Source organism: Coloeus monedula, assembly GCF_965178545.1.
Source record: "Coloeus monedula genome assembly, chromosome: 3".
NCBI classification, from domain to species: Eukaryota; Metazoa; Chordata; class Aves; order Passeriformes; family Corvidae; genus Coloeus; species Coloeus monedula.
The window spans coordinates 93,267,010-93,290,510 of record NC_138783.1 but is presented as its reverse complement, the minus strand read 5'-3'; the positions used below and the strand labels follow the sequence as shown (position 1 = coordinate 93,290,510).

Here is a 23,501-nt window from a genome sequence, read left to right as displayed (position 1 = left end):
CACCATGCATGTAATTTTAGCTAACTCAATGGATAAACCAAGCACTGGCTCACAGTTTCCACTCACACGTCTCTCCAATGCCAGCCTCACCATTCTGTTTGCAGGGCTGAAAATCAGCACCCTGAAGCTGTGGTGCCTACAAGAGCAATGGGGAGGTGCAGTGGGGTGGTTCAAGGGCACCAGAATAGCTGTCAGGGTTTTGAATGTTTGCAATATCACAGTGCTGCCTGCAAGAGCCCTCACCAGAGCTGTGGGAGCCCCACCGACAGCAGCACAGTTGTGGCAGAGAGCAGGCAGGAAGGGCATGGGAGGAGGTATGGGAGAAAAAAGGACACAGGGAGGATGGGGAGGGGTCATTGGAGCAGGAGTGACCCCTCATCAGATGTGAGTTAGCACAAACCTTGGTACTTAGGATGGAAGCAGTTGTCTGCAGTAGGTCTGACACCCAAATTCATCCACTGTTCAGTCTTCCTCATGTTTTCTTCAGGTTAACAAACATTTAATTTTCTCACTGACATGTCTAGGATATACTCAGATATAAACCTAGTGCTCAGACTGGTCCTTGACTTGTTCAGAGAGATGGAGGCATCACCTCCAGCAAAAGCAGAATTTGAAAACATGAGGAAGGTTAAAACTTGGAGCTCTGCACACAGACAGAAAAGGCAAAGCTATTTATTCAGGCTTCTCAAGGGATGCTAAGTTTAGGTCCCTTAATACGCTTGCTTCGCAATCTCTGTCAACAAGAGTTAGATTTCAAATGAAGTGTTGAAAAGACACTACAGCTGAAGTTGGAGAAACAAAGCAATAATTTTCTCTTCTGTTTTCAGATGATAGACTTCCCTGACAATGCACACATCCCTGTCCTGCATTGACATTGTGTGAGGTAGTATTTCAATATTATCTCTGATTATTTTATTGACACCAGACTTTACATCTGTTTCAGAATAGAGGATTTTTTGAAGCAGTTACATGTGTGAATCAGCTTTCAGAAGAGCCCAACCTCTTCAAGTTTTTTCAAAACCAGTTTATCTTGTAAATAGATTACGTCCATCAGAAAATGCCCACTAGGCATTTTATGTAAAGGTAATGGTTATTAGTACATGCACCCCTGAAAAATACTGCTATATTTATACCTAATTTGCTCTGTTCAAACACATTCTGTTTCATTTGCTGTTTGCAAATCAAACATTCTGGAAGAAACTGGCTCTAGTGCATATTTTGATCAAAGATATACTAATTACTGATTGATTTCATATCTCATATTAGGATAATTAAAGCAGCTTGTTCTAATAAAGAAAGACCACTGAAATTCTGTAGATCCCCTAAGACTATCTTTGATGTTCCTGTGCAAATAAATGGAAGAAGCCTTTAGTGTGTTGCAGGGGAAATGCAGAAAACATAGAGGCAATCTTTGTAATTACCAAGGTATTATTTCTCTCCTAAACTCAAGCTTCTGACAAAGTTAGCAGCACTTTTTCTATCAGTGTTGATTTTCTGTATGCTCATATTTCACACAGTTCCAAGAAAAACAATTAATGCTGAGGTAAAAACATTAATGATGGAAGAAATTAGTAATCATCTTTCTCTTGTTTAGTGTCTTTAAAATGATTGAAACTGAAAAGACCTACTAATACCTTTTCAGTCATAAATGTGTGCTAGGTTTTGCAGTGTGATCTAACTACGCATTTCAGAAACAGACAAGATTTATATAAAGATAATCAGAATAGGTTGACACTGACACTTGCATGAGCTCGAGAGGCTCTTCTTTAGGTGTCTGCATTTTTTTCAAAATATAACAGCATCTTATAAGCTGTTAAGTTCAAGCAGCTTATTCTTTGAGAACATCTTCCTGCTCTCTCATGACTAGCTCTTCAAGACTATAATGAGGTGCTCTTCAGAGGCATCTTGTTCTCTCCTTAGGTTCTGGAAGAGGCCTTTAAGGGTGGCTTAAACTAGATTCTGGAGTTTTAGTTAGCTGAAGTGTGGTAAGAAAAATCCTGTGTTAAGTGACAATTATACTTCTATAATACTGAGGATATTACAAAAGATATCATACTATAATTCTGCCTGGTTTTGAGTTTAGAGCAGAGCAGCCTATGTATAGAGGGCCCATAAGCATGGTGTAGTTTTGGGTATTAGCTGCCTTATTTTGCAGGGATCAGCTTTGAGACATCTTTTTAATCCTTTTTGGGAAGGATTTGGAATGTGGTCTATCCATGGTAGGTCTGGGACATCTGTGTTATTCCTTGTAATGCAGGAGAATATTCAGCAAAAACAGGAATAGAAGTGAAATGAATAACTGGAGATGTTTTGAAGGCTCAGTTATTTCAGCTGCAGAGGAGGAAGATAGGTGATATATCTGTGGGTATGAAAGCACCATCGAAAATGAAGACAAGGGAAATTAAAAGAAGAGGTTCCATGGGCAAGGAAAATGTAAATAAGTGGGAAAGTTATTTCTAATTTATTTTAGTCAGTATAATATTATGAGAGACATTTTGCTGTTATTAATGTTATATATTTCATTAATAAAGACTGAGTAAAATACTTTGGATTTTTTTATGCAGTTCTTTGACCTCGTGCATTTAATGTGGTGATTTCCAATTTATAATAAATGTAAATACCCACTGATACAAAGAGATCTTTTCTCTTCCCTCCTTTGCTCCTTCCTCTATCTTGCTGACTCCTTCTCCTCTTCCCTGCCCTGGCTAAAAATATTCTCCACTGGTTAAGTGAGTAACAAAGTTCACAGCCAAGTGAGCATCAGACAGCAAAAGTTAACTGATGGGGCTGCATGGGTAAGGGTAAGGTTACCTGATTGGGTAAGGGTAGAGAGGAATCTGTGAAAGGAGGGAACAAGACTTGTCCCTTTTGCTAGGAATAATTTGTTATATCAACTTTCTGTGGTGTGAAACCATCATCTAAGTGTTGTCAGTGAGTTAAATGCCTGAAGATAGATAGCATAAATTCCCCAACAGTGTTTGAGAATTTTGAAGTTCAGGGACTCAAAAATAGATGCTTTCACTGTGCAAATTACCAAAGGAGGTGTGGGAGATGTTTACGCTCTTCCTTGATCTATTTCCTTATGGATTGGCATTTCATATTACACGTCTACAGATGTATGCTTTCAGATTTTACCAGCACAGATTCATCAGCTAGACATGCAAATATTTATTTATATGTAAATATTATAATATAGAAATGTACTATGACATTATAACCACATAATACATGATCTGTAATATATGCTCACATACATACATGTATGTATTTACAGCTGACATGTCCTGCAAACACCTGTGATAATGACAAAGAAGTCTATGCCACTGTGCCACTGACATTTTGTCTTTATTGGGCAAAATGCTTTTTACGCTCTTCATAGATGTGTGTGCCAGGTTGTTTCAGCTGGCAAAGCTGTAATGGGAAGCACAGTCAGGTCTGTAGCAATCTTTGTGCTCCATCATTAGGGCTGTGTCTGACATACCTTGAGAGATGCCAGCAAGTACCTCCACCTGCAGCCTAGCACTGTAGTTCCTTCTCTCCCACACAACCCCGTGCTGGTCCACTGGTTGTACCAGTCCCAGCTCTTACCCACCTCAGGTTTCTCACCTTGTGACAAAACACAGGATTAGCTCAGTCTCAGATAAGAAATGACCACATTTTCACTGTTACCATTGGAAGAAAGAAATGGATTATTGATTACAAAGGAAAAATTTTTGAAAGACATACTTTGGGTTCTATTTGGGGAGCTTCCTCAGCAGCCAGAATTACTTTAGTTTGCTTCTGGAAGCTTAAAATCTATAGAAACAGAAAGAAGAAATATACCTATATGAATGAAAATACATATTACCATCACCACAGCTTATTTTCAGTACTGCAATCTTTAAAGACTGTCACCATTCTTTTGAGTCAGAGACTCAAAACACCAACTCAGTTTAAGTTCTCTATCTTAAGTGGCAGTCTTTTGGGATGTGGTTCCTTTCAGATCTGTGCTTGGGAACAGCACACAGGATTAAATGTATAATAGGGCACTTTTTAACTGCCACTTTGTTTTCTTGTGCTGTTTATGTAATGAAAGTGTTGCTGTCACACAGTTGAAAACAAAAGTAAACCTTATGATCCATGAAATGTGTTTGTGGAGCAATAAAGATGTCAATTACTCTTCGTAGGAAGCAGGAGCATGGGATAGAAAGTCTCAGTAAGGAACCTGGGATGAGTTCCGGTGTGTGAATGGTGAAGAAAGTGAGGTGGGTTGTGCCCTGTGAAAAGGACAGGCAGTTGTTGAGCCTCTTGTTGAAGAATTAGTTCAAATTAAACAGCTGAGCATCCCTGATGGACAATCTTCCAGCCCTGTAGGTAGAATTTCACTACATGAAAACTTGTAATTTGTGCATTTCTGATAAAGAGAGTGTGTGTATCTTCAGAAACCAATGCAGTCACTGTGTAGTGAAAGAGGATTTGGAAAAACAGAGACTTTGGTGTAAAAACAGTTCTTGCTGCTGAAACAGTCAGCTCTAACAGTCTTGATCTATGTCAATTCCACCATTTTTTACCAGGAATCATAAACTTTTATGACACATGGTATCCTATGTATTTTTGGCTTGTTATTCTCATACTGCTCTGAACAGCTGTTTAAGTCATGAAGTGACCTTGTTCCGGTTTAAGCAATAAAAGACCATCCATGAAAGGAAGTATGTGATTGATTCTGGTAATGTCAGCACTGTTATCAGTGCATCTAAATTTATTTCACTTTTGCTCCCTTTCCTTTTAATGCTGTGTTTAATTTTTTCTTCTAGACTAAATTTTGTCCTTAAATGTGTAATCATTTTTAACTGTTCTTATCTAAGTGCTTTTGCTGATGTTTGCAAAGGGGAATTCATACCAGTTTGAAGTGCCTACTGGACTAAGACTTGATTAAGCTGGCTCCAAAACCATTAGCATTTCTTCAGCTGTGAGATCCAGGTGATTACTCTTTTCTGTATAAAGGTGGCCAGAGAACAGCACTATCTGGAAAAGCACACTACACTGAACTGCCATGAGAAGCCCCAGTGCTCCCCTACATAGCAGTAAGAGTCTGAAACAGATGGAAGGGGGTTGATCATACAGTCAGCATCTAATTTAATGGGATGGAAGAAAAGTAGAGCAGAGCATATGTACTGCTCCTTCTTGAAGTAGAGAAGGTCAGCCACTAGGGAAGTTGGATCAATTCAAACTTGGGACAAAATGTGCTGCTTGCTAGAAGGAAAATCAGGAACTGCAGTAATGGTTACTGGGATATGATCTGGGGTTCTTAAATGTTGTGGAGGCTTAAAAGAGCAGTGGTAATAAAACTAACCCTGCACCAGGAAAAAAAAAAATTTAGGTTTTCTTCTGTTTCTTAGAAAACGTAAAACTAGTACAGTTCAGTCTCATTAAAAAAAAAAAAATGTTTTAATAATATCTGTTGGACTCCAGTGAAGTCTAAGATTCTACCAAAATCCCAGGAGACCTGATAGTGCATCATCAGTGGTGGCATTTTAAGTGAATCAAGACAAGCATTTTACTCATCAGTGAAGGAATTATTTTGAATTTAATATGTGTTCATTTACACATATATCATATTCATTCTCTGATTGCAGTGTAATGGTGACTCCAGTTTCAAAGTCTTAAGTGCATAGAAACTGCTTGATATAGGGTTTTTATTCAGTAGATTGGTCATTCTAGTAAAGATTTGCTTGTAAAACAATTTGAAATAATTTTGTAGCTATTCTAAGTCTGGTTTTGTAGCTGATATTAGATTATGAGAGAAGAAAGAATGTATTAATCAGGTAACCTTTCCCAGTAATTTTGTTTCGTGTTTCATAATGGCTATTGATTTAATTCCCACCAATCTTTAATTTCTTGAAAATAAAAATATAGGAAACTTTGTTTTTATTTCATATTTTATTTCATATAACTTTTTTCACATAAACGGTATCTTCTTATGTTTTATCAGGTTAGAAAAAAAGACAAGATGAACTACAGAAAAAGGAAATGCATTGGTCTAAGTTAAGGATTAATGCTCAAGAAAACATTTCTAGAGGGTGGAAACAACAGAGACCTAGACAAGGGAACTGTTAGAGTTAGCATGCAACGTTTTATTTGAACAGTACAATGTTAAGGCAAAATGTTTCCATGCTACTCTTCTAGGTAACTGGAGTTGCAGAGGACTTAAGCTGCTGTACTGATCAGCTGTGAGGATGGCACAGCTGCTGCCATCTGACAGGGAGCAGGGAAGGAGGGCGGGAGGGATGCTCAGTGGTGAATGGCTGGGGAGGCCTTGTGAGGAGCTTAACATCAAGGGTACTAGGGGACAGTTTGGAACTATGGGCTTTCATGCCCTAAAGGGAAATAGCAAGCAAACATGGCTGTGTGAGCCACCTCCAGTCATGGGGCCCAGCCCAGCCATCACACAACCCTGGGCATGTGTCCATGTGGTCAGTTGCTGAATTCCCCCATCTCCATAACAAACTGTCACAGCAAATGGCACAAGTAAAGTTCCCAGCAACTCGAGCAGTCTGTTCATCTGACCAGTGAAGTAGTCGTCCCTGTCCTAAAGATGTCTGTGTGTGCCTTTAGGAGCTGGAGTAAGCACACTCAGAACCTGTGCTCCCTTTCTTTTCTTACTCAACTGTTCTGCATAAACCTTCTTGGGCTGGGGCAGAGCTAGGACCATGAAGTCACCCTGCTGCACATTTCCCATCCTTGGACACTTGTGCAGCCCCTTGCCTTTGTGTGTAGCCTGTATGATGAATTATCTACAAAAGCTGAGCAGCAATACCACTGGAAGAGAAGAAGAGAAAGCAGTGTGCCTACTTTTTACTGATGCCTACATATGATAAAAATTAACTGTGAGTACCTAAGGTGTAACAAAAGGTATTGCAAATCCTGACTTTCACAATTTTGCCCTTCAGGAAGGATGTGAGGCAAGAAAAAAGGATAAATTTTCCAAATGAAAATTCTACCTTAATTTTGAAAGGGGATTTTAATCTTGTTTTTTTTCTTTGGCATAATAATTTATAACTCTCATGTGGTTTCTGTATTCTTTCCCCTTTGTTTATCTAATTAATTCAACCTTTTTATGCATGTGAGGTTGCTTAAATTTCTCATGGGACTTCTTTCTTGCCTGTGTTACACCAACTGGCCTTTTCCTGTTGGTATTTTTCCTAATTATCCCTGACATGATACTGGGAAACAGCAGACTTCTTCACAGGCAGTAAAACAAAAGACTCCTTGACCACAAACAACAAAATAACCCCAGTCCTTATGATTTATTCATTACAGCTAAAACCTAGCTTTTACTTTGATAATCCCTAGGACTGTAAATTACATGGAACAGGTGAAACCATCTATTAGCTGCTGTCAGCACTTGTGCCTCCTTCCCTTCTGTCATGGCTGCATGGTGTCACCTTCACATTTGCACTGAGTCTAGTGCTCATCTCTCTCTACAGTCTTCTGATTTAACTCGTTTGAGGGAATAAGTAGATTCTGCCTATGGAGTGAGTTTCATTGGCTTCCTGTGTGTTTGGGTAAGCACAGGAGCTGGGATGCAGGGATGTAGCCCTTTGGGACAGAGCAGGAGAAAGGGCTGGACAGCAGGGAACCAAACTAAGGACTGGAGAAGAAGATGCCCTTTGAGTTGACCATGAGCAATCACACAGGCTCAAGTCTCTGCCCTGAGATGCTATTAATAACAGAGGGAAGGAAGAAAATCTGAATCAAAGATCTTTGTTTTTGCTGGTAATACTGAACAACATATGACTGGACTTGCTGAGTTCAACAGTGAAAAGGCTGTAGTTTTCTTACTTGGTCACTTGATCTAAGAATGAGACTTTAGAATCTAAACGCCTGACAACACAGAATCATAGAATCACAGGATGGTTTAGGTTGGGAAGGACCTTAAAGAGAAGATAACCTAGTTCCAACCCCCCTGTCATGGACAGGGATATCTTCTGCTAGGCCAGGTTGCTCAAACCCCATCCAACCTGGCCTTGGACAGTTCCAGGGATGTGGCATCCACAAGTTCTCTGGGCAACCTGTTCCAGTGCTTCACCACCTTTACAGTAAGGAATTTCTTCCTAATACCTAATCTAAGGCTTCCCTCTTTTAGTTTGAAGCCATTCCCCCTTGTCCTCTCACTACCTTATGAAAAGTCCCTCTCCAGCTTTTTTGTAGGGTTCCCTTAGGAACTGGACTGCATGTCATGAAAGTCTTTCACCGTTATGAATTCTTGTCATTGTACCTAGTGCACAGCTATGACTGCAGTTGGCGTTAATGAATAATGAACATGGTGTAATCCTATCTCCTGTGATGTGACAACTCCCCAGCAGAGCCTCAATTACAGCCATGCCATTATTTAAGAACCAGCCTTCGGAAAGAATATGTTGTCAGGCCATAAATTGTGGAGCACATTACCTGGTGTTCTGAGAAACCTCCTAATTAGCTCAGTTGTGAAAACTGTAGGAGTCTTGCCCATGTTTCACTTTCATGACAGCAGCAAAACTTCTGTCCCAAGGGAAGGGAAAACTGTTGTGTTGTGCTGTTGTGTGAGAAGGGGCCACACAGGACAGGGCATTCCAAATTAAAGAAAATTAACTCACAATTGAAGTACTTACATACAGACCCATTTCACAAGACAGGCAGTACTTAGTTGACAGCAGGATCTGAAATACAGTGCAGTGCAATGAGTTTAATTGTCTTAATTTTGTGGGCTATTAATCTACAGACTCGCTGAGGTACCATGGTAACAGATGCAGCTCCTGGCTGAGATTGGTTTTTCCAGTTCCCTGGTTGCACCAGGGTGGAAAATCATTCTCTGTTTTGGATTTGTGATAAGAGTTTTTGTAAACTTCTACATCATCATCCCCATTGAAAAAGTGCAGGAGACTTATTTAAGCCTGTATTAAATTCTGATCTTGGGGACATGGGGAAATCAAACCAGTAAAAAGGCCCACAGAATTAAACTGTAATTTGGGGAATGTAATTTTAGGGGCAGCCTACAACAAACTGCACCATGCATTTATTTTCCAAATACTTGAACCTGTGTGGGAATAAAAAAGGACTTTACAAACCTGTGGCATAACATTTACACAGCGTTTTGCAAAGACTTAACTTTCTAGAGCAAAAAATACTGAGTGACAGTGTTTCTCAATTTACATCGATCAGGGTAATTCTGATTCCTTCTCTGCCTGGAAAAGAATCCCAGAGAGGCTTGATGAACAGCACAATGCTTGGAGACATTAGGGGATGTGCAGTGCAGAAGTAGCCATTTAGCATGAGCAAAGTGAGTCTGTTAGATGTAATGTAACTTGCATCTAGTACCAAGGTGATTTTGAAAACAAAAATCCATGCATTTTTCAGTCTCTGATCTGCTTGGTCTAAATTGAGAGAGTGAGGCCTCTCACACAATATCTGTTGCTAGAAATGACTGTCATTATCTGACACATTTTGGCTGAGGATAGGTAAGGGCTAAATTAGAATCACGAGGAAACCAGGGATGTGCCGGAACTGAGAGTCTAGCTAGCTCCCAGAAGTATTCCTCAGGGATGTTGGAAACAGCCAGAGAGGTGCCAGCCTGTGGCCAGCATGTGCTAATGCTGCAGAGCAGTGTGGTTTTCTTTGGGTCTGCTGGCAGATGTTGGCTGCAGGTCTCTCCGCATGTGACACAGCAGGGACATGTCACCAGCAGCATGTCATTCAGCACACAGCGTGCCTGGGGACCTGAGGGGCAGTGTTTGTGTGCAGTGTGTGCATGAGAGTGTGGCTGCAGCTGGGGTGGCCTCATCAAACTACCTCTTGGGTCTGGTCTGTGGCCAGCTCTTATCTCCAAAAATGGGAATTGTTGTGGAAGACTAGGTTGCCAACTCTCTGTGCCAGGTGCATTTCTGGCAGCTGAACAAGAGTCTGTGACTAGCATCCGTGGCTACTGTGTATCCCCTGCTGCCTTCACTTGTCTTGCTTGGACAGGAGGGTGACAGTGCAGGCAGTGGTGTTGTATGCCTGCTGAAGGACAGGAGGTTGTCCAAGACAGGTGAATTCTGAAAAAAAATGCATGCCTTTTCTGAAAGAAGGCAGCATGCAAGAATCTAGCAGTCCAGTCGTTCACTAGTTTTGCATTTTTAAGCGTTTTCGTATTTCTGTGATACTGCTGAAGATAGATTACAGCTCTTCAGTTAATAATGGTTACAGAAGTCCCTCATTCCATGTGCTATTTTGCTCTCCCTTTTGCTAAAACCCCTCTGTTAAACAACTGCCTTTTGGGTTTGATTGTTAGGCCCACACTGAAAACACAGAGTTTTCAGTGTTTAATAAATGGTTTTATGGCTCCCTTGTAAATAACCAAATTACTGTACTCTATACAAGAGCCAGGTGCAAACATATTCTGGTGGCAATAGCTATAGAGAAGCACACCAGTGGAACAGCAAGAGCAAAACTGTTTATTGAACAGCTGTTCAAATATATTGCTATAAATAATGAATAGTTGTCCTGACAAAACATAATGCTGTTGAAAATGGATATAAAATGATGTGATGGATCAGTATTTATTTTTTTAAAAGTGCTATTTCTTTTACATGTCAACAAGCATTCTCTATCTTTAAATGAACTCCGTTGCTTTTCTTTCTAGACAGTCCTAGACAGTCTCCAGCAATCTCCTACTACTCAGGAAAATTAGCTTTTGAATTTACAACAGCTCTTCATTTAGTTGTCTTGGCAATTTTCAGAAGTAATTAATTTTGTGCTCAGCTTTTTGTGTTTCTCACATTATTAATAAACAATGAGTTTTAAGAGAGAATATAAATCTGTAATTTTATTTGAAGGAGGTTTTTTTGTGTTGTTCTTGTATTATTACTTCTTTTATCGTTCAAATATCTATAAGGCAATTTAAGTCATAAAAAGCTCTCAGTGTCACATTCTGCCACTTTGGCATCATAATAAGTACAACTTCAGTCAAGAAATGGTATTGATTCTAAAGGGATGGCTCACTGAAGTAGTTGCTAGTAGGCATGGATAAGATCAGCAGGCTCTGGCTGTAAACCTTTGACTTGCACACAACTCCTTGGAAGGGTAGGTGATCTCCAACATGACAGAGGAGTGCAAAGCCAACTCCATAGCTCCTGTCTATACTGTGATTTACTGCACCTTTATATGTGGTCCCCTAAGGCTATATGGTGAAACTGAAATGCCAGCACACTCATTAGGTGATTTAAGCTATCTCCATGAGTGGAAAATGTTGGTTTGGGGATTGTAGATCATCAATAAATTGTTCATGTGTGAAATGAAAAGCCACCTTGAGGTCAGCTTCCAGTAAGTTCAACTTGAGCTCGGGCAATTTGGAAACACCTGGCTTAGCCCACTAATTAGTTGATTGACTGCTATGACTTGAAAAACAAGATAGAGGTATCAGACAATAATGGCTTCATCAGAACTTTTAAACACTGCTGCTTTTTCAAATAAAGAGATCAGGATCTGTAGCAAATGCAGCTGCCACAGGGCAGCACAGCCCACTGCTCTGCAGTGATAGGAGTCCACAGCCTTCTAGATCTGATGAATTGCATGCCAAGATCTTTAGACAATCAAATTCATGAGACATGACCTTCCACACTGGAGAGCCACGGGCTAGCAGAGGTTGAAGGGTGAGGCAGCCAACAGTGCTTTCCTAGGGTTTCAGCCAGATGGAGCTGGCTGCAGGGGGAATGCAGCAGGTTCCCAAGATCTGACGGTATCATCAGCCTTAGCCACGTTTGTGTGCCCCTTTTCTCCCCATGCTGAGGATTCAATTCCACAGCAATCCCTATGGCAGTGCTGATTCGCCTCTGATTGCATGAGACATGAGCTAAGGAGAGATTAAAGGAATGTGTCAGAAACCATGGTGATCCTTCTGCTTTTAAGTTGCTTGTTTTTTTGCCAATTCACCAAGAGCTCTTATCTCCGAGTACGTGATGTTGCTTTGACTTATGTGTCCAAGCTGCGGGCTTATATGGCTGTAGTTTTTTACTTGTCCAATATAAATATTTTTGAGAAAATCACCAATGCTGCATCCCCTGGAAGCTCTACTGACATTGTACTGTGCTTAACCTAGCTCAAGCTAGAGTCCATTTTTCGAGTGAGTTAGCGATGCCTTACAGATTTGTGAAAATGGGATCTAGGTAATGCAGATCTGGATTTTGTATAGGCAAAAGGATATATGAACTGTATGGATGTAATTTTGGTAATTTGTACCTGGGCATTTCAGGAGTACATGTTGTGAAGGAGCACTTAATGACTAGTAAATAACAAAAACATTCCACATTATTAACTGAATCCCTTTTCCATGTGCTCTATCAATAAAAGATGCTGTCCTGTCAGTTTTTAAGAAAATCTTTTAATCTGTTGCTGCTATTAACTATAACTTAATACTGTTGTAAATTAAAAGAACCTATTGTATAGGGTGTTTCAAAGGGTTCCTCTTGTGACTTTGCCTGAGAAGTGCCAGAGACATTACATTAAAAACATAGCCAGAGAGTGCATGTTAGGTTCACCTTATACCCTGCAGGAACCCACTCATCCAAACTCAGGATGCAGAGTCCTCAACGTCACAAAACCCTCTACTCTGGGAGATGAAGGATTGGCAGCATCTCTTCCTCTTCTGATGGCATTGGGGCTAACCAGCCCAGGGGATCACCTTGCCAAGTGTAGAGTTGGTCTTTCAGGACTTCATCTCACCTGGCTCACAGCACTGCACCCTTCAGGCGGGACCTCAAAATCCAGTGTCATCTCAGAAGCGTGTGCCAACAGCACTCCGACTGGTCCCTGGTGGAGATGCATTCCATGTTCTTTCTAAGTCCTGTTGCACTCTCCAGAGTGAATTGGGCAGGAAACTTGCCGTGTCTGGGATTGTTCTAGCCCTGCAGTTGCTGTCAGAGCTGCAGCACAGCGAGCAGGAGCCTCAGCATGCCCAAAGTGCACAGCCTTTCACCCCGAGCCCTCCATACCACCACACTGCTTGTGCCAGAGCTGTGCTCCAGCACTGCATCATCCACAATCCTGCTGAGAGGGAATTAATGGTGCTTAATGAATGAAGCAGTCTGGGAGGTAGAACAAGGTCTGAAGCTATGGCCTGTAGGCTGATGAAGACAGTGTGCTGTCTGTGCTGCAGCTGGGACACTCACTGAGCTCTGCTGTGCTCTGCTGTGCCCGCTCTGAGGCTGGAAACCCCAACAAGGGCAGGGACCAAGGCAGCACACCCCAGCCCTTCCACAGATACCAGTCCTGTGAATCTCTGATTTTTTTGTGGCATAAGCTATTCGGGATGACAAAAGATTTTGGATAGTTCACAGGCTAGTTATTAACTTTCTAAGGATGTCTTTATCTGTTGGTGTGAAATAATACCACATAGTAAAGCTCTAAAGATTTATGTGATCCAACGGGAACATGACTTTTTGCCGTGTCCCTATGGCAAAGCTCTGCTGTTTTATTAAATAAGTTGATTTGGAAGAAATCACCTTTGAATTTAATAACACTTGCAGCTGACCTAATTTTCTCTTGAAAGATTTAAACTTTTTCTAGTAGGCTTGGTGGTCTGTCAACTCACCATCAAGAATTTCTGCCTTTTTACTAGTGCATGACTGTCATCCTGACACACCGATCTAAAGTGAATTACAGCAGCGGAAACCATCATTTCAGAATACTAGAAAAACTAGTGTAATTGTTTTACTTAAAGAATTTTACTGAAAACATTGCTCCATCTGTTATTCTCTTCTCAGTTGGTGGCCTCCATCGTGTTTATCAGCTTTGGTGTGGTGGCAGCCTTCTGTTGTGCAATAGTTGATGGAGTGTTCGCAGCACGGCACATAGTAAGTACAGTGATTTTGTAATCTTTCAATTTTGATTATTTATGTCATTTCTAGCAGGAAAGTATTTTCTTTTGGTTTATATTTAGCAGTATATTAGGGTTTTGATTGTTCTTGGTGGAGATTCCAAATAGAGAGGTGATATAAAATGATGTAATGAAAGGCATGCTAAAAGGTATATCTGCTTAGAAAAAAAGGGCATTTCAACCACTACCAGCATTTGTTTCCTATTGCACAAAGGCTTTGTGGGCACAGACAGTGATGAGCACCAGAAGACTCGATGGGATTTGAGTATTCCAGTTTATATGTTAGAAATGTGTTGTTTGCTGTTCTGTCTTTTGTGATAGAATACCTGAAAATCAGTCTAAACCCTAGCTTTTAATTGAGCTTTGATTTCCAAAATCATCAGGAAATAAGTAGTCATACGTGTTAATAGACATTAGAGGTCAGATGTAGTATGCTAAATAATACAGCAACTGTGATGGTATATTAGCCTCTCTCTGCTGTGAAATACCATGGGCCTGCTCATCTTTCTGCTTTTGTTCATTGAGGGGCAGCATAACCACACTGGCATCAGTGGAACCCTACTTGAATTTCTGTTAGCAAATACCTCAGAATAACTAGGCTTTAGATCACTTGGAGCATAAAGTTATAAACTGTTTTATATTTTACTGTTATTGAAGAGGGCTTTGAACCAAACGTGGGTTTCAGAGTCACACATGTATTGCATAAGACAAGAGACATCTATTGGTACAAACAACTGAAGTGTGCAATGTGAGCATGGATAAATGCTCTGGATTGTAGGATTGATGTTTTGTGCTATACAGACCCTGCATGATGCCGAAGTGGCCTGCTTTTTCTTGGATTTACCCTGTAGCTGGTCTGGATGACACCTAGTTTAACTATCTCTGATTAGCATAGGCCCAGGGAGCCTTTCCATGGGAGCTGCTTAAAAGAGGAGGGGAGCAAATTCCTATTTAGATTCCCTGCTCCAGAAAATTCAGTGGTTGAGCCCTGGAAAACCACTGCCACTTATCGAAATTTTGGACCTGTCCTGGAGTGGCTGAGGGAACTGGGGTTGGGAGGTTATTTATTTGAAAGGAGGTCATAGTGAGGGGAAGGTCAGTCTCTTCTGCTATATTCCACTTGAAAGTTTGAGAAGAAATGGCCTTAAGTTGAGCCAGGGGAGATTCAGATTGGATACTGAGAGAGTGGTTAAGCATTGGAGAAAGTTTCCCAGGAAGAGTGTGGAGTCACCATTTCTGGAAGTGTTCAAGAGGTATCTGGGTGTGTCACTTAGGGATATGGTGTAGAGGTGATTTAAGGTTGATGGTTGGACTGGATGATCCTGAAGGTCTCTTCCAACCTAGATGATTCTGTGATTGTGTAACTTCCCAGGAGCTGGACTTATCTCTGTCCTGCTTTAATGTGATCATTAGGAAGTGTTCAGATGGCACTTGTACAGTCTTACACCTTATAACTGCAGAGCAGCTGTGCAGCCACAGCCCCCCACTGCTGGGGGTAGACACAGCTTCTCTGAGGCAAGGTACTGTGTCAGGGGACAGTGTGTGCTCAATCTCAAGCACAGAGACAGGCGGCGCCCCTCTCTCCTTTCTCGGTGTCTTCAGTAGGAGAACACCAAGGCACAAAGTCATTGCACTCACCCAAGTAAAACACATTTTACAATCTGGGGTGCAGTTCTGTGTCTGGTTAGGTCAGTGTCTGGATATGACTGCATCCCCTATGCAGAGCTGGAGGCTGGAAGGGGCTGGTCACCATCCAGCCATTCCCCAGAGTGCTGGAGATGTACAGCCCAATAACATGATCCTGCTTCAGCCACATCATGACAGGCTTCATGGAAATCCATGTCCATTTGTTTACATTTGGGCTTAGTTTTGTGTGTCACAGCTATCTATTGCTTTCTCCTTCACCTATTGCAGAGCAAAGAAATACTAAGTAGCACCATTTGTTGGAAAACTAATTTACATCTCAATATGATCACACTCACTTCAACTCATTCTCCTCTGCTTAATAAGGAACTCGATAGGATCAGGTGAAGTAAATATGTACATCACCAAATTTCTCTGACTAAAACACCTGGGAAAGTCTGTAGGTTTGACAGTGTAAGTGTGCTCCCAATGTAATTTACAGTAATGGTGGGGCCTTATCAAAAGAACATGTGCCATGCAGACTACAGTGTCATTGCCACTGTGTTATGTCCTTTTTGCATCACAGCTCATTTCCTACAGGAAGAGCATCAGGACCACGTTCAGTCCATTCCCTACAGGCAGTACCAGCCTTTTTCAGACCTGGGTTGTGCTGTTGCCACTTTGTCCACTGCCTTTGGGACATAACTGCTGAAGAGTTGGACTAAACTCTCCTCCAGTCAGGGAAAGGACAAATTCCTGCCATGTCATAGCAGGTGGCTAGTCTATACTAATGCTATAAGCTTTTTGTGAGAAATGGTAGCTAAAGCCAAGCAGTCTTCAGAATGACAACAAATATAACATCCTTCACACAAATTTGAAATAAGAAATGTGTCCCCTTCTTCATTTTGCTTTTAGCTTCATTTGAGCTGGGAAGGATGTGAAGAGGACAAATCACATAATTACAGATTTTTCCTAGTATGTGCCTGCAGTGGAGTGGGGACTACCATTGTTGCACATTTTCTCCTGCTCTTCTAAAACTTGTGGATAGAATAATAAAATACTTTTCTCTGTTTTATTTCCTTCCCAAGAAGGCATGAAATTGACAACATTTCTTCCAGGAAATGGATGTATTTCAGAAAAGAGATACTTAAATTATTTAAGACTTACTTTGCTTTATAGAAAGCTCTGGATCACACCATTTATAAAATTAAGAACACTGAAGGAAATGTAGCTTGATTTAAAATAGCAGTAGCTTATTTTAAAAATACTTCAGATGTAATTCACCTTTAAAAAAAACCCCAAACCAGAATCAAGTGAAATAAATCAAAGTTGAAATTAAAGTGTAGTGATGTTATTTCAGAAAAATATGGTGATTAAAATATGTGCATTTATGTTTGCTTGAGACATTTTGTTATTTAGCAGACAAGAATAGTCCAATTGTGCTATTGGAGATCATTCTACAACCTCCTCCCACCACACCCTGCCACACCTCAGCTACACATTATTCTCTGCAGTAGCTGCAACCTATTATTCATGACTGCAAGCTTTGACCATTGCCACATGATCCTTAGCTTTGCAGTTGTGCTCCAGGAAGAGCCTAAAATAGCTAGCAGCAAGAAATCCAGGTATGAAGTGAATAAATTGCCTTTTCCAACCTAGTGTATTCTGTGATTCTGTGAAGGAAAAGCTGGGTGCTATGGAAGTCAGAGTTGCTTGTCCAAGTTAAGATCTAGAATGCACACCAAACCAAGCAGTGTTATGTTGTTCCTCTCCTCTTCTGCAAAGCCACTTCTGTGTAATATAGATTTAATTTAATTTTCAGCTGACCTAGTTTCTTCCTCTTGATAGTGATGGCTTAAGGAATTAATTAAAATAGAATATATCATCAGGTGCTAAGCCCTGAAATGAACCTGAGAACAAACCTAGCTGAACTAGAGGATATTAAAACACTCCTGGATTCGGATCTTCGCCCACATGGTTTAAGTGCAGCTTGTGGACTGCTGAAGTGTATCAGCTGGGTAATTACCCACTGATTTGGGAGTTTAGATATTAAACTTGAGATATTTGCCTTCTCTTTATATATGTTAACTCAAAACACTGTTCAATGAGACAGGCATTTTATGTAAACTCACTTTCTGGGAGGCACAGAGACAAGGCGATGGGAAAATGGAGTCTTTGATCTGGGGGATGCTCATGCAAATTGAGCTCTGGTTTGTAGAACTCCAAAGCTTCTCTATTAAGTAGTGTCAAGTTGTCAGCCCCGACCTAGTGCACAAATAGCTGCATTATAAATACATTCTATGTGATGAAGGTCTGCTGGTTTCTGTGGTACGAGCAGTTCCCTGGCAGAGGCGCAGAGATGCCCGCCCAGCAGTGCCCTGTGGGCTCCCAGCTGCTCCCTGAGGCCTGGGCAGAGGATGCTGGTGCTGCATGTGTGCCCTCAGGAGCTGGCAGCACCATCCGGGGCTTGCACACCCCGCGGCCGAGGATGTCAATCCTCTGCCCATCTTTGGAGCTTCTCATGCAGGTTACAGACGCTCAGGCAAGGACAGCAGCAGGGTGACCGGTGGCTTTGCCGGCCACCGCGGCATTTTACTACAGGGTGACTCCATATGCCCTTGGCATGGAACACAGGCCACAGTCTTGCACACTACAGGCCAGATGCTCTAAAAAGCCATTTGAAAATGTTCTGAGCAAGCCTGTTGGCTTTCCCTTTGAAGAAAAAACCAAATAGTTGTATTCCATGTCTAATAAAGTTGTTACCTTGACAACTGGTGGTAGAAAGCATAACTCAAAGAATAATTTCTCACTGGAATTAAGTTAGGTGGATTCTCTGGAGAACAGCACTAAATGCATTTTACGTTCTCCATGTTGCCACATGAGACAAAATTACAGCTAATTACTTTTAATTCCATTTCCATCCTGCATGACTCATTAATAGAATAGCATGGCATAGCATATACCATAAAAAGCATCCAAAGCAGTGTGGTCAGCTGGTCAGGGGAGGTGATTTGCCCCTCTGCTCTGCTCTGGTGAGACCCCACCTGGAGTGCTGTATCCAGCTCTGGAGTCCTCATCAATACAGAAAGGACATGGACCCCTTTGGGCAAGTCCAGAGCAGCGCCACAAAGATGATCAGAGAGATGAAGCACCACTCCTGTGAAGACAGGCTGAGATAGCTGGGGTTGTTTAGCCTGGAGAGGAGAAGGGTCCATGGAAACCAGCTGGGGCTTATAAGCCCTAAAGGGGCTTATAAGAAAGATAGAGACAAAATTTTTGGCAGGGCCTGTTTTGATAGGACAAGGGGTCATGGTTTTAAACTAAAAGAGGGTCAATTTAGATTAAATATAAGGAAGAATTTTTTGCGATGAGGGTGGTAAAACACTGAAACAGATTTCCCAGAGAGGTAGGTGGTAGGTGCCCCAGCCCTGGAAACATTCAAGGTCAGGTTGGACAGGACTCTGCAGCCTGGTCTAGTTGAAGATGCTCATTGCTACTAGATGGGCTTTAAAGGTCTCTTCCAACCCAAAGTATTCTGTGAATCTGTGAAAGGCTGTGCAGTTGTATTTTTGGTTTTTTAGTAGAGTGAGTACTAAACATTTATAACTGAAAGCTAGTGCTAGTTCAGTAGTGATTTTTATATTGAGGGTCCACCAAGGTAAAATTGTTTCATTTGTGATCTTCCTAAATATAGAGTGCTTGAGTTTCCAACTAGTGCATTTTGATGTCAATGGTCAACTATCCCACAGTATTAATCCTAGTATAAGACATTGCATCTGACACTGAGATGGGAAGCACAGATTGCATTCCTAGAGTACCAACCATTTACGGGGTGGAATTAATTCTTTTTTATGAACTTAGTTCAAGGGTTGGAGCAAAGGAGGATTCTTGCAACCAGCTGAAGCCCATCTGCCAAGATTTCTCTTTTGTACTGCAAGACAACCACATTCACACATCCAATACTTTAAATCAAAGGGCAAAAACTTTGAAAAAGAATTTTCCTGGAGGGCCTGAAAAGCTTGGAGGCTATTGTACTATCACTTTTGTTCCTGTTACTCAGATATATTTTCCCTGTGAAGCACATTACAGCTCAGGAGTGCCCAGTCCTGTGAAAGGTAAATTAGTCAGAGGTACGTAAGTCAAAAGCCTCACAACAGAAGTCACAAGGAAATCTAGTAGAAGGGAATGTACTGACATTACAGAAGAGTTTCAGACCACCCCCACAAGCTATTTTGAAACCAGATCAGAACTGGACATATGATGCTAAGCTGTGTTGGTGTGAGCAAAGTGGTGGGACCATGTGGAGTTTGATCTCTGGCTTTTAACTGACAATACAGGAATAGCCTGTGGGACCACTGTGAGATTACTGATTCCACCTCTGGTATTTCTTGGTGCTTTGCCAAGGACCTTATTGACTTGGAAAGAGTTTGGAGAAGAAAAATCTGAAATCTGAAGTGGTAGCTTTTAGTAACAGTACTCAAAAGTTTGATTTATTTCATTTAACACAGGAAAGGTTGACAGGTAAATTGATCATGGCCTCTCTAATGTATCAGTGTAGTCAAAGGTTATCTGATAGCAAAGGGTTTTAGTCTCTTGCAAAAAACAAAGTAAATGCTGTGAGTTGAAGTCAATGCTAAAGAGATTCAAACCATGGAGCAGACATGGTTTTGACAATAATGAATTATGGAAGCAGCTTTGTCAAGGTTATGGATAGTTCTCCGTCACTGAAATATTTAAATCCCAAGCTTCTTTTTGTGTAATCTTATGAAGCTTATCCAGAGGTTATGAACTTGAAGCATATGTCTTGGAATGAAATTAGCCTTTGTTATTCAGGAGGTCATTCTAGAGCAGGGTCTTCAAAGAAGGCTCCTGTGAACTATTTTTACAGTCAGGTGAAAACTCTATTACCTCTTGTTAGACCTGTCTGTGTGGTGCCAGGACCTGTTCTCTGCTGGAAAATGTTTAGGATTTGATAGATTAAAAACACTTGAAAATCATTTATCAAGATTTCTGATCTAGGTTTGCTGGTCTTCAAATCAACAGAGGAAATGCAATCTTTACCATGAACATAACTGAAGTAATATCTCTACTAAAACCACTATTACTCACATACTGGAAAACGTACAAAACAACCCAATGATGAATACATTCAATATATTAATATATATGAATACACATATATTGAATGTACTGGATGCATCAAGGGACTCGTCAGCTAAACTGCCATCTTACTAATGTTTTCTGGTCTAGAACACAGATACAGGGTCTTTGTACCCACAAATCTGCAGTTGTATACTCCTCTGTTTCCAGACAGTACTATGCATGCAGCCTGAATATACTGACATTACAGAGGAGCTGGTGGTCTGCATTAGTTTGCCAGATATTTTGTAGTAAGAAAAATGATGGCAACCCTTTTTTATGGAGTACATCTTATGATTCCCCCTTGAGTTTCCAAAGCCTTTCACCCTGGCAGGGACAAAGCCCCCTGTTTATACAGTGCCTTTTTTTTTTTCCCCCTGAAATTCCTTTCAGGTTTAGCCAAATTGTAAATTCTTTAAAATCCCTTTTTTCTTCCCCACTGTGACTTGTTCTCCTGAGGGAAAAGGGCCAACCAAACAGAAATGTCTAAACCATTAGGCAGCACACACACTGTGTTTGAATATCAAAGAGGAATTCACTTGCTGTGAGAAGGAAGAAGAGAGGTTCTGAATTCGTTTCCCCTCCGCCCCACTGTATAGAACAAATCCCTTCACTGCTGGCAAAACCAAGGGTTGGTCCAGGATTCCCTAGGCCCCTGACATAAACACGGGTCCATTGGCTTCCCTCTTTGAGATGTAACAGCCCAAATTGAGATCTCTCATTAATGTCATTACTTTGGTCATTCAAATTGCAGCAAGACAGCTTTGAGGGAAGAGTTCTGTGAAGATGCAGTAAGACCATCTTACTACAATTACATGCAATAGGGAGGGAGGAAGACTGCTCTTCTGTTTTAGATTGGGAGTTTGTACTGTGAGAAAACGTTAAGGGAATGACCCACGTGTTTGACTGTTTGAAAGCTAAACGGTTAAATGCCACTGCCATTTAATTGCGAGATCCTGTTGCACATAGAACACAATGTCAGTGTACAACTGGGCAGAATTTTTAGCACAATGGGATAGTAGCAAATCTGGCACTTCCAGTTTCTTTGGCTCTGAAAATTAATTTATTTTCTTTTAGCTTTGCTTCTAATGTATTTAGATAGGTACAAACTCCACTGAGTACATTGTAAATCAGCTCCAGAGATAAGGAAATAGGATAGGGAAATTCTACACTGAAATTTTAGTGATATTGATAATCATATTATTAATGCAAGAAATAATATGAGATGTGAGAAAGTGAGAAGGATTTGATCCAAATTTAAAATTACACTGGTATTTTAGTTTCCATGGATTATAGTCTTCTGCATTTGTACATAGACTATAGTCTTCTGCATCTGTGTGGTTTCTATATATCCAAAAATCAGGTGAGTGACAGAGACGGCGGAATTTGTTCAGCAATGTAGAATAGCAGCTTGGGTCAGGGGAGATTTATTGTCTACTTCCATCTTTACTTCATTACTTTGCAAAGCACCAACCATGATGGAATTTATGCAAGGCATACAAAGCAAGTTAATTACACTTTAATCCTCAGAAAGGTGGGTAACTGGGGCAAAGGGCTTGCAGTCTGTTCTGAAAAGCATAATCTACTTCACTCTGATGTGCTGCCAGCAGAAGATAATTTCCTTTATTGTTTCCTATTCTCAGAAATGTTTCTAAACTAACAACAGACATTTCTTTTCTGTGAAAAAACTGCAAAGCTTCTACACAGATATATAGAGGGAGAGGAAGTAACCACCTGCAGACTTCAGATTGCAGCAAAAATACTTCACAATTTTTTTCATCGTTTCTCAAAAGAAAAACTGTTTTCAGTTGCTCAGTGCAGAAAATAGTGGAGTTAAAAAAAAAAAAGGAAAAGGCATTGTTTATTTACATGGATCTGAAGTCTTTAAATTCTACTAGAGTAAAAATTAAGGGTGTTTCAGTATGCTGCAATCTGCCCTAGCAAAAGGTTTATTTGCTTCACCTTTAAGAAGAAACCATGATTAGTATGAATAATCATATCATGTAGCAGGAATTTCTCTCTCTGTGGGTGGATGATTATTCAGTTGCATATAATGTCCATGGAAAGTATGTTCCCAGGTATTCAACAAAGTTTTGATAGACGATTATTTATGGCTCTGTTAAGAGCTTATTAAAGTGTATTGCATCACCACTGCTAGATTATGGAACTTCACACTTGTAATATATTTATTCAGTCTTTTATGATAAATTCCAAGAAGGTAACATAGTTAAGAATTTTTTTAGCCAAATCTGCCTAGAATTTTCTTGTGTGTATAGCTCAGTGCAGTTCTCTCCACATTCCCACCCATCAGGATATTCAGTGACTTCTTTGCCTCTGGAGCAGTGAGTGCCATGTATTTCAACATTTCTGATCCTCTGAAATGCATCTGAGCTTCAAAATGACAAGCCAGTGGAGATGGGGAGAAGCTAATTGTACCTGAGCAGTCAGGGCATTCATGAACCATTTCACTAATTGTTTAGACTATTTTACTTTTATAACTCATGTCTTTCCGTTCCTCTTGAGGCTTCTCTCATGGACTTTTTCCTCTCTTACATTTTGGGGCCCTGTCCTGCAGTCCTTCGCATTTGGATGAGCCCTGTCAGCCTGGCTGATGTGTGTCAGTGGGGGTCTCTCTGTTACAGGAATGATAGGGAGCTTTGATGGCAAATTGCTGGGCATAAACACCTGCTTTCTGTCTGTTTTCTGCTCAATACCTAACATAAAAATTTCATACATTAAGTTGTTATTACATTATTTAAATTATAATAGGGATATGTTGTGCCATGCCCTGAAAATTAAAATCAACAGTGCAATGTTAATTAAGCCTCCAGCATTTAATTTGTAGATGTAGATAATTAAAATACATATC

At 40.7% G+C, this 23,501-nt stretch overlaps 1 protein-coding gene across 1 annotated transcript in view; it reads left to right on the top strand.

Annotated features, from left to right (window-relative positions):
• TMEM255B (transmembrane protein 255B) overlaps positions 1-23,501 on the top strand; it is a gene marked incomplete at both ends in the record, with an annotated part of 65,571 nt that overhangs the window by 16,170 nt on the left and 25,900 nt on the right. Inside the window, one exon of the mRNA XM_082277365.1 lies at positions 13,758-13,847. Coding sequence (XP_082133491.1) covers positions 13,758-13,847 — 90 coding nt within the window. The remainder of the gene's footprint in view (positions 1-13,757; positions 13,848-23,501) is intronic.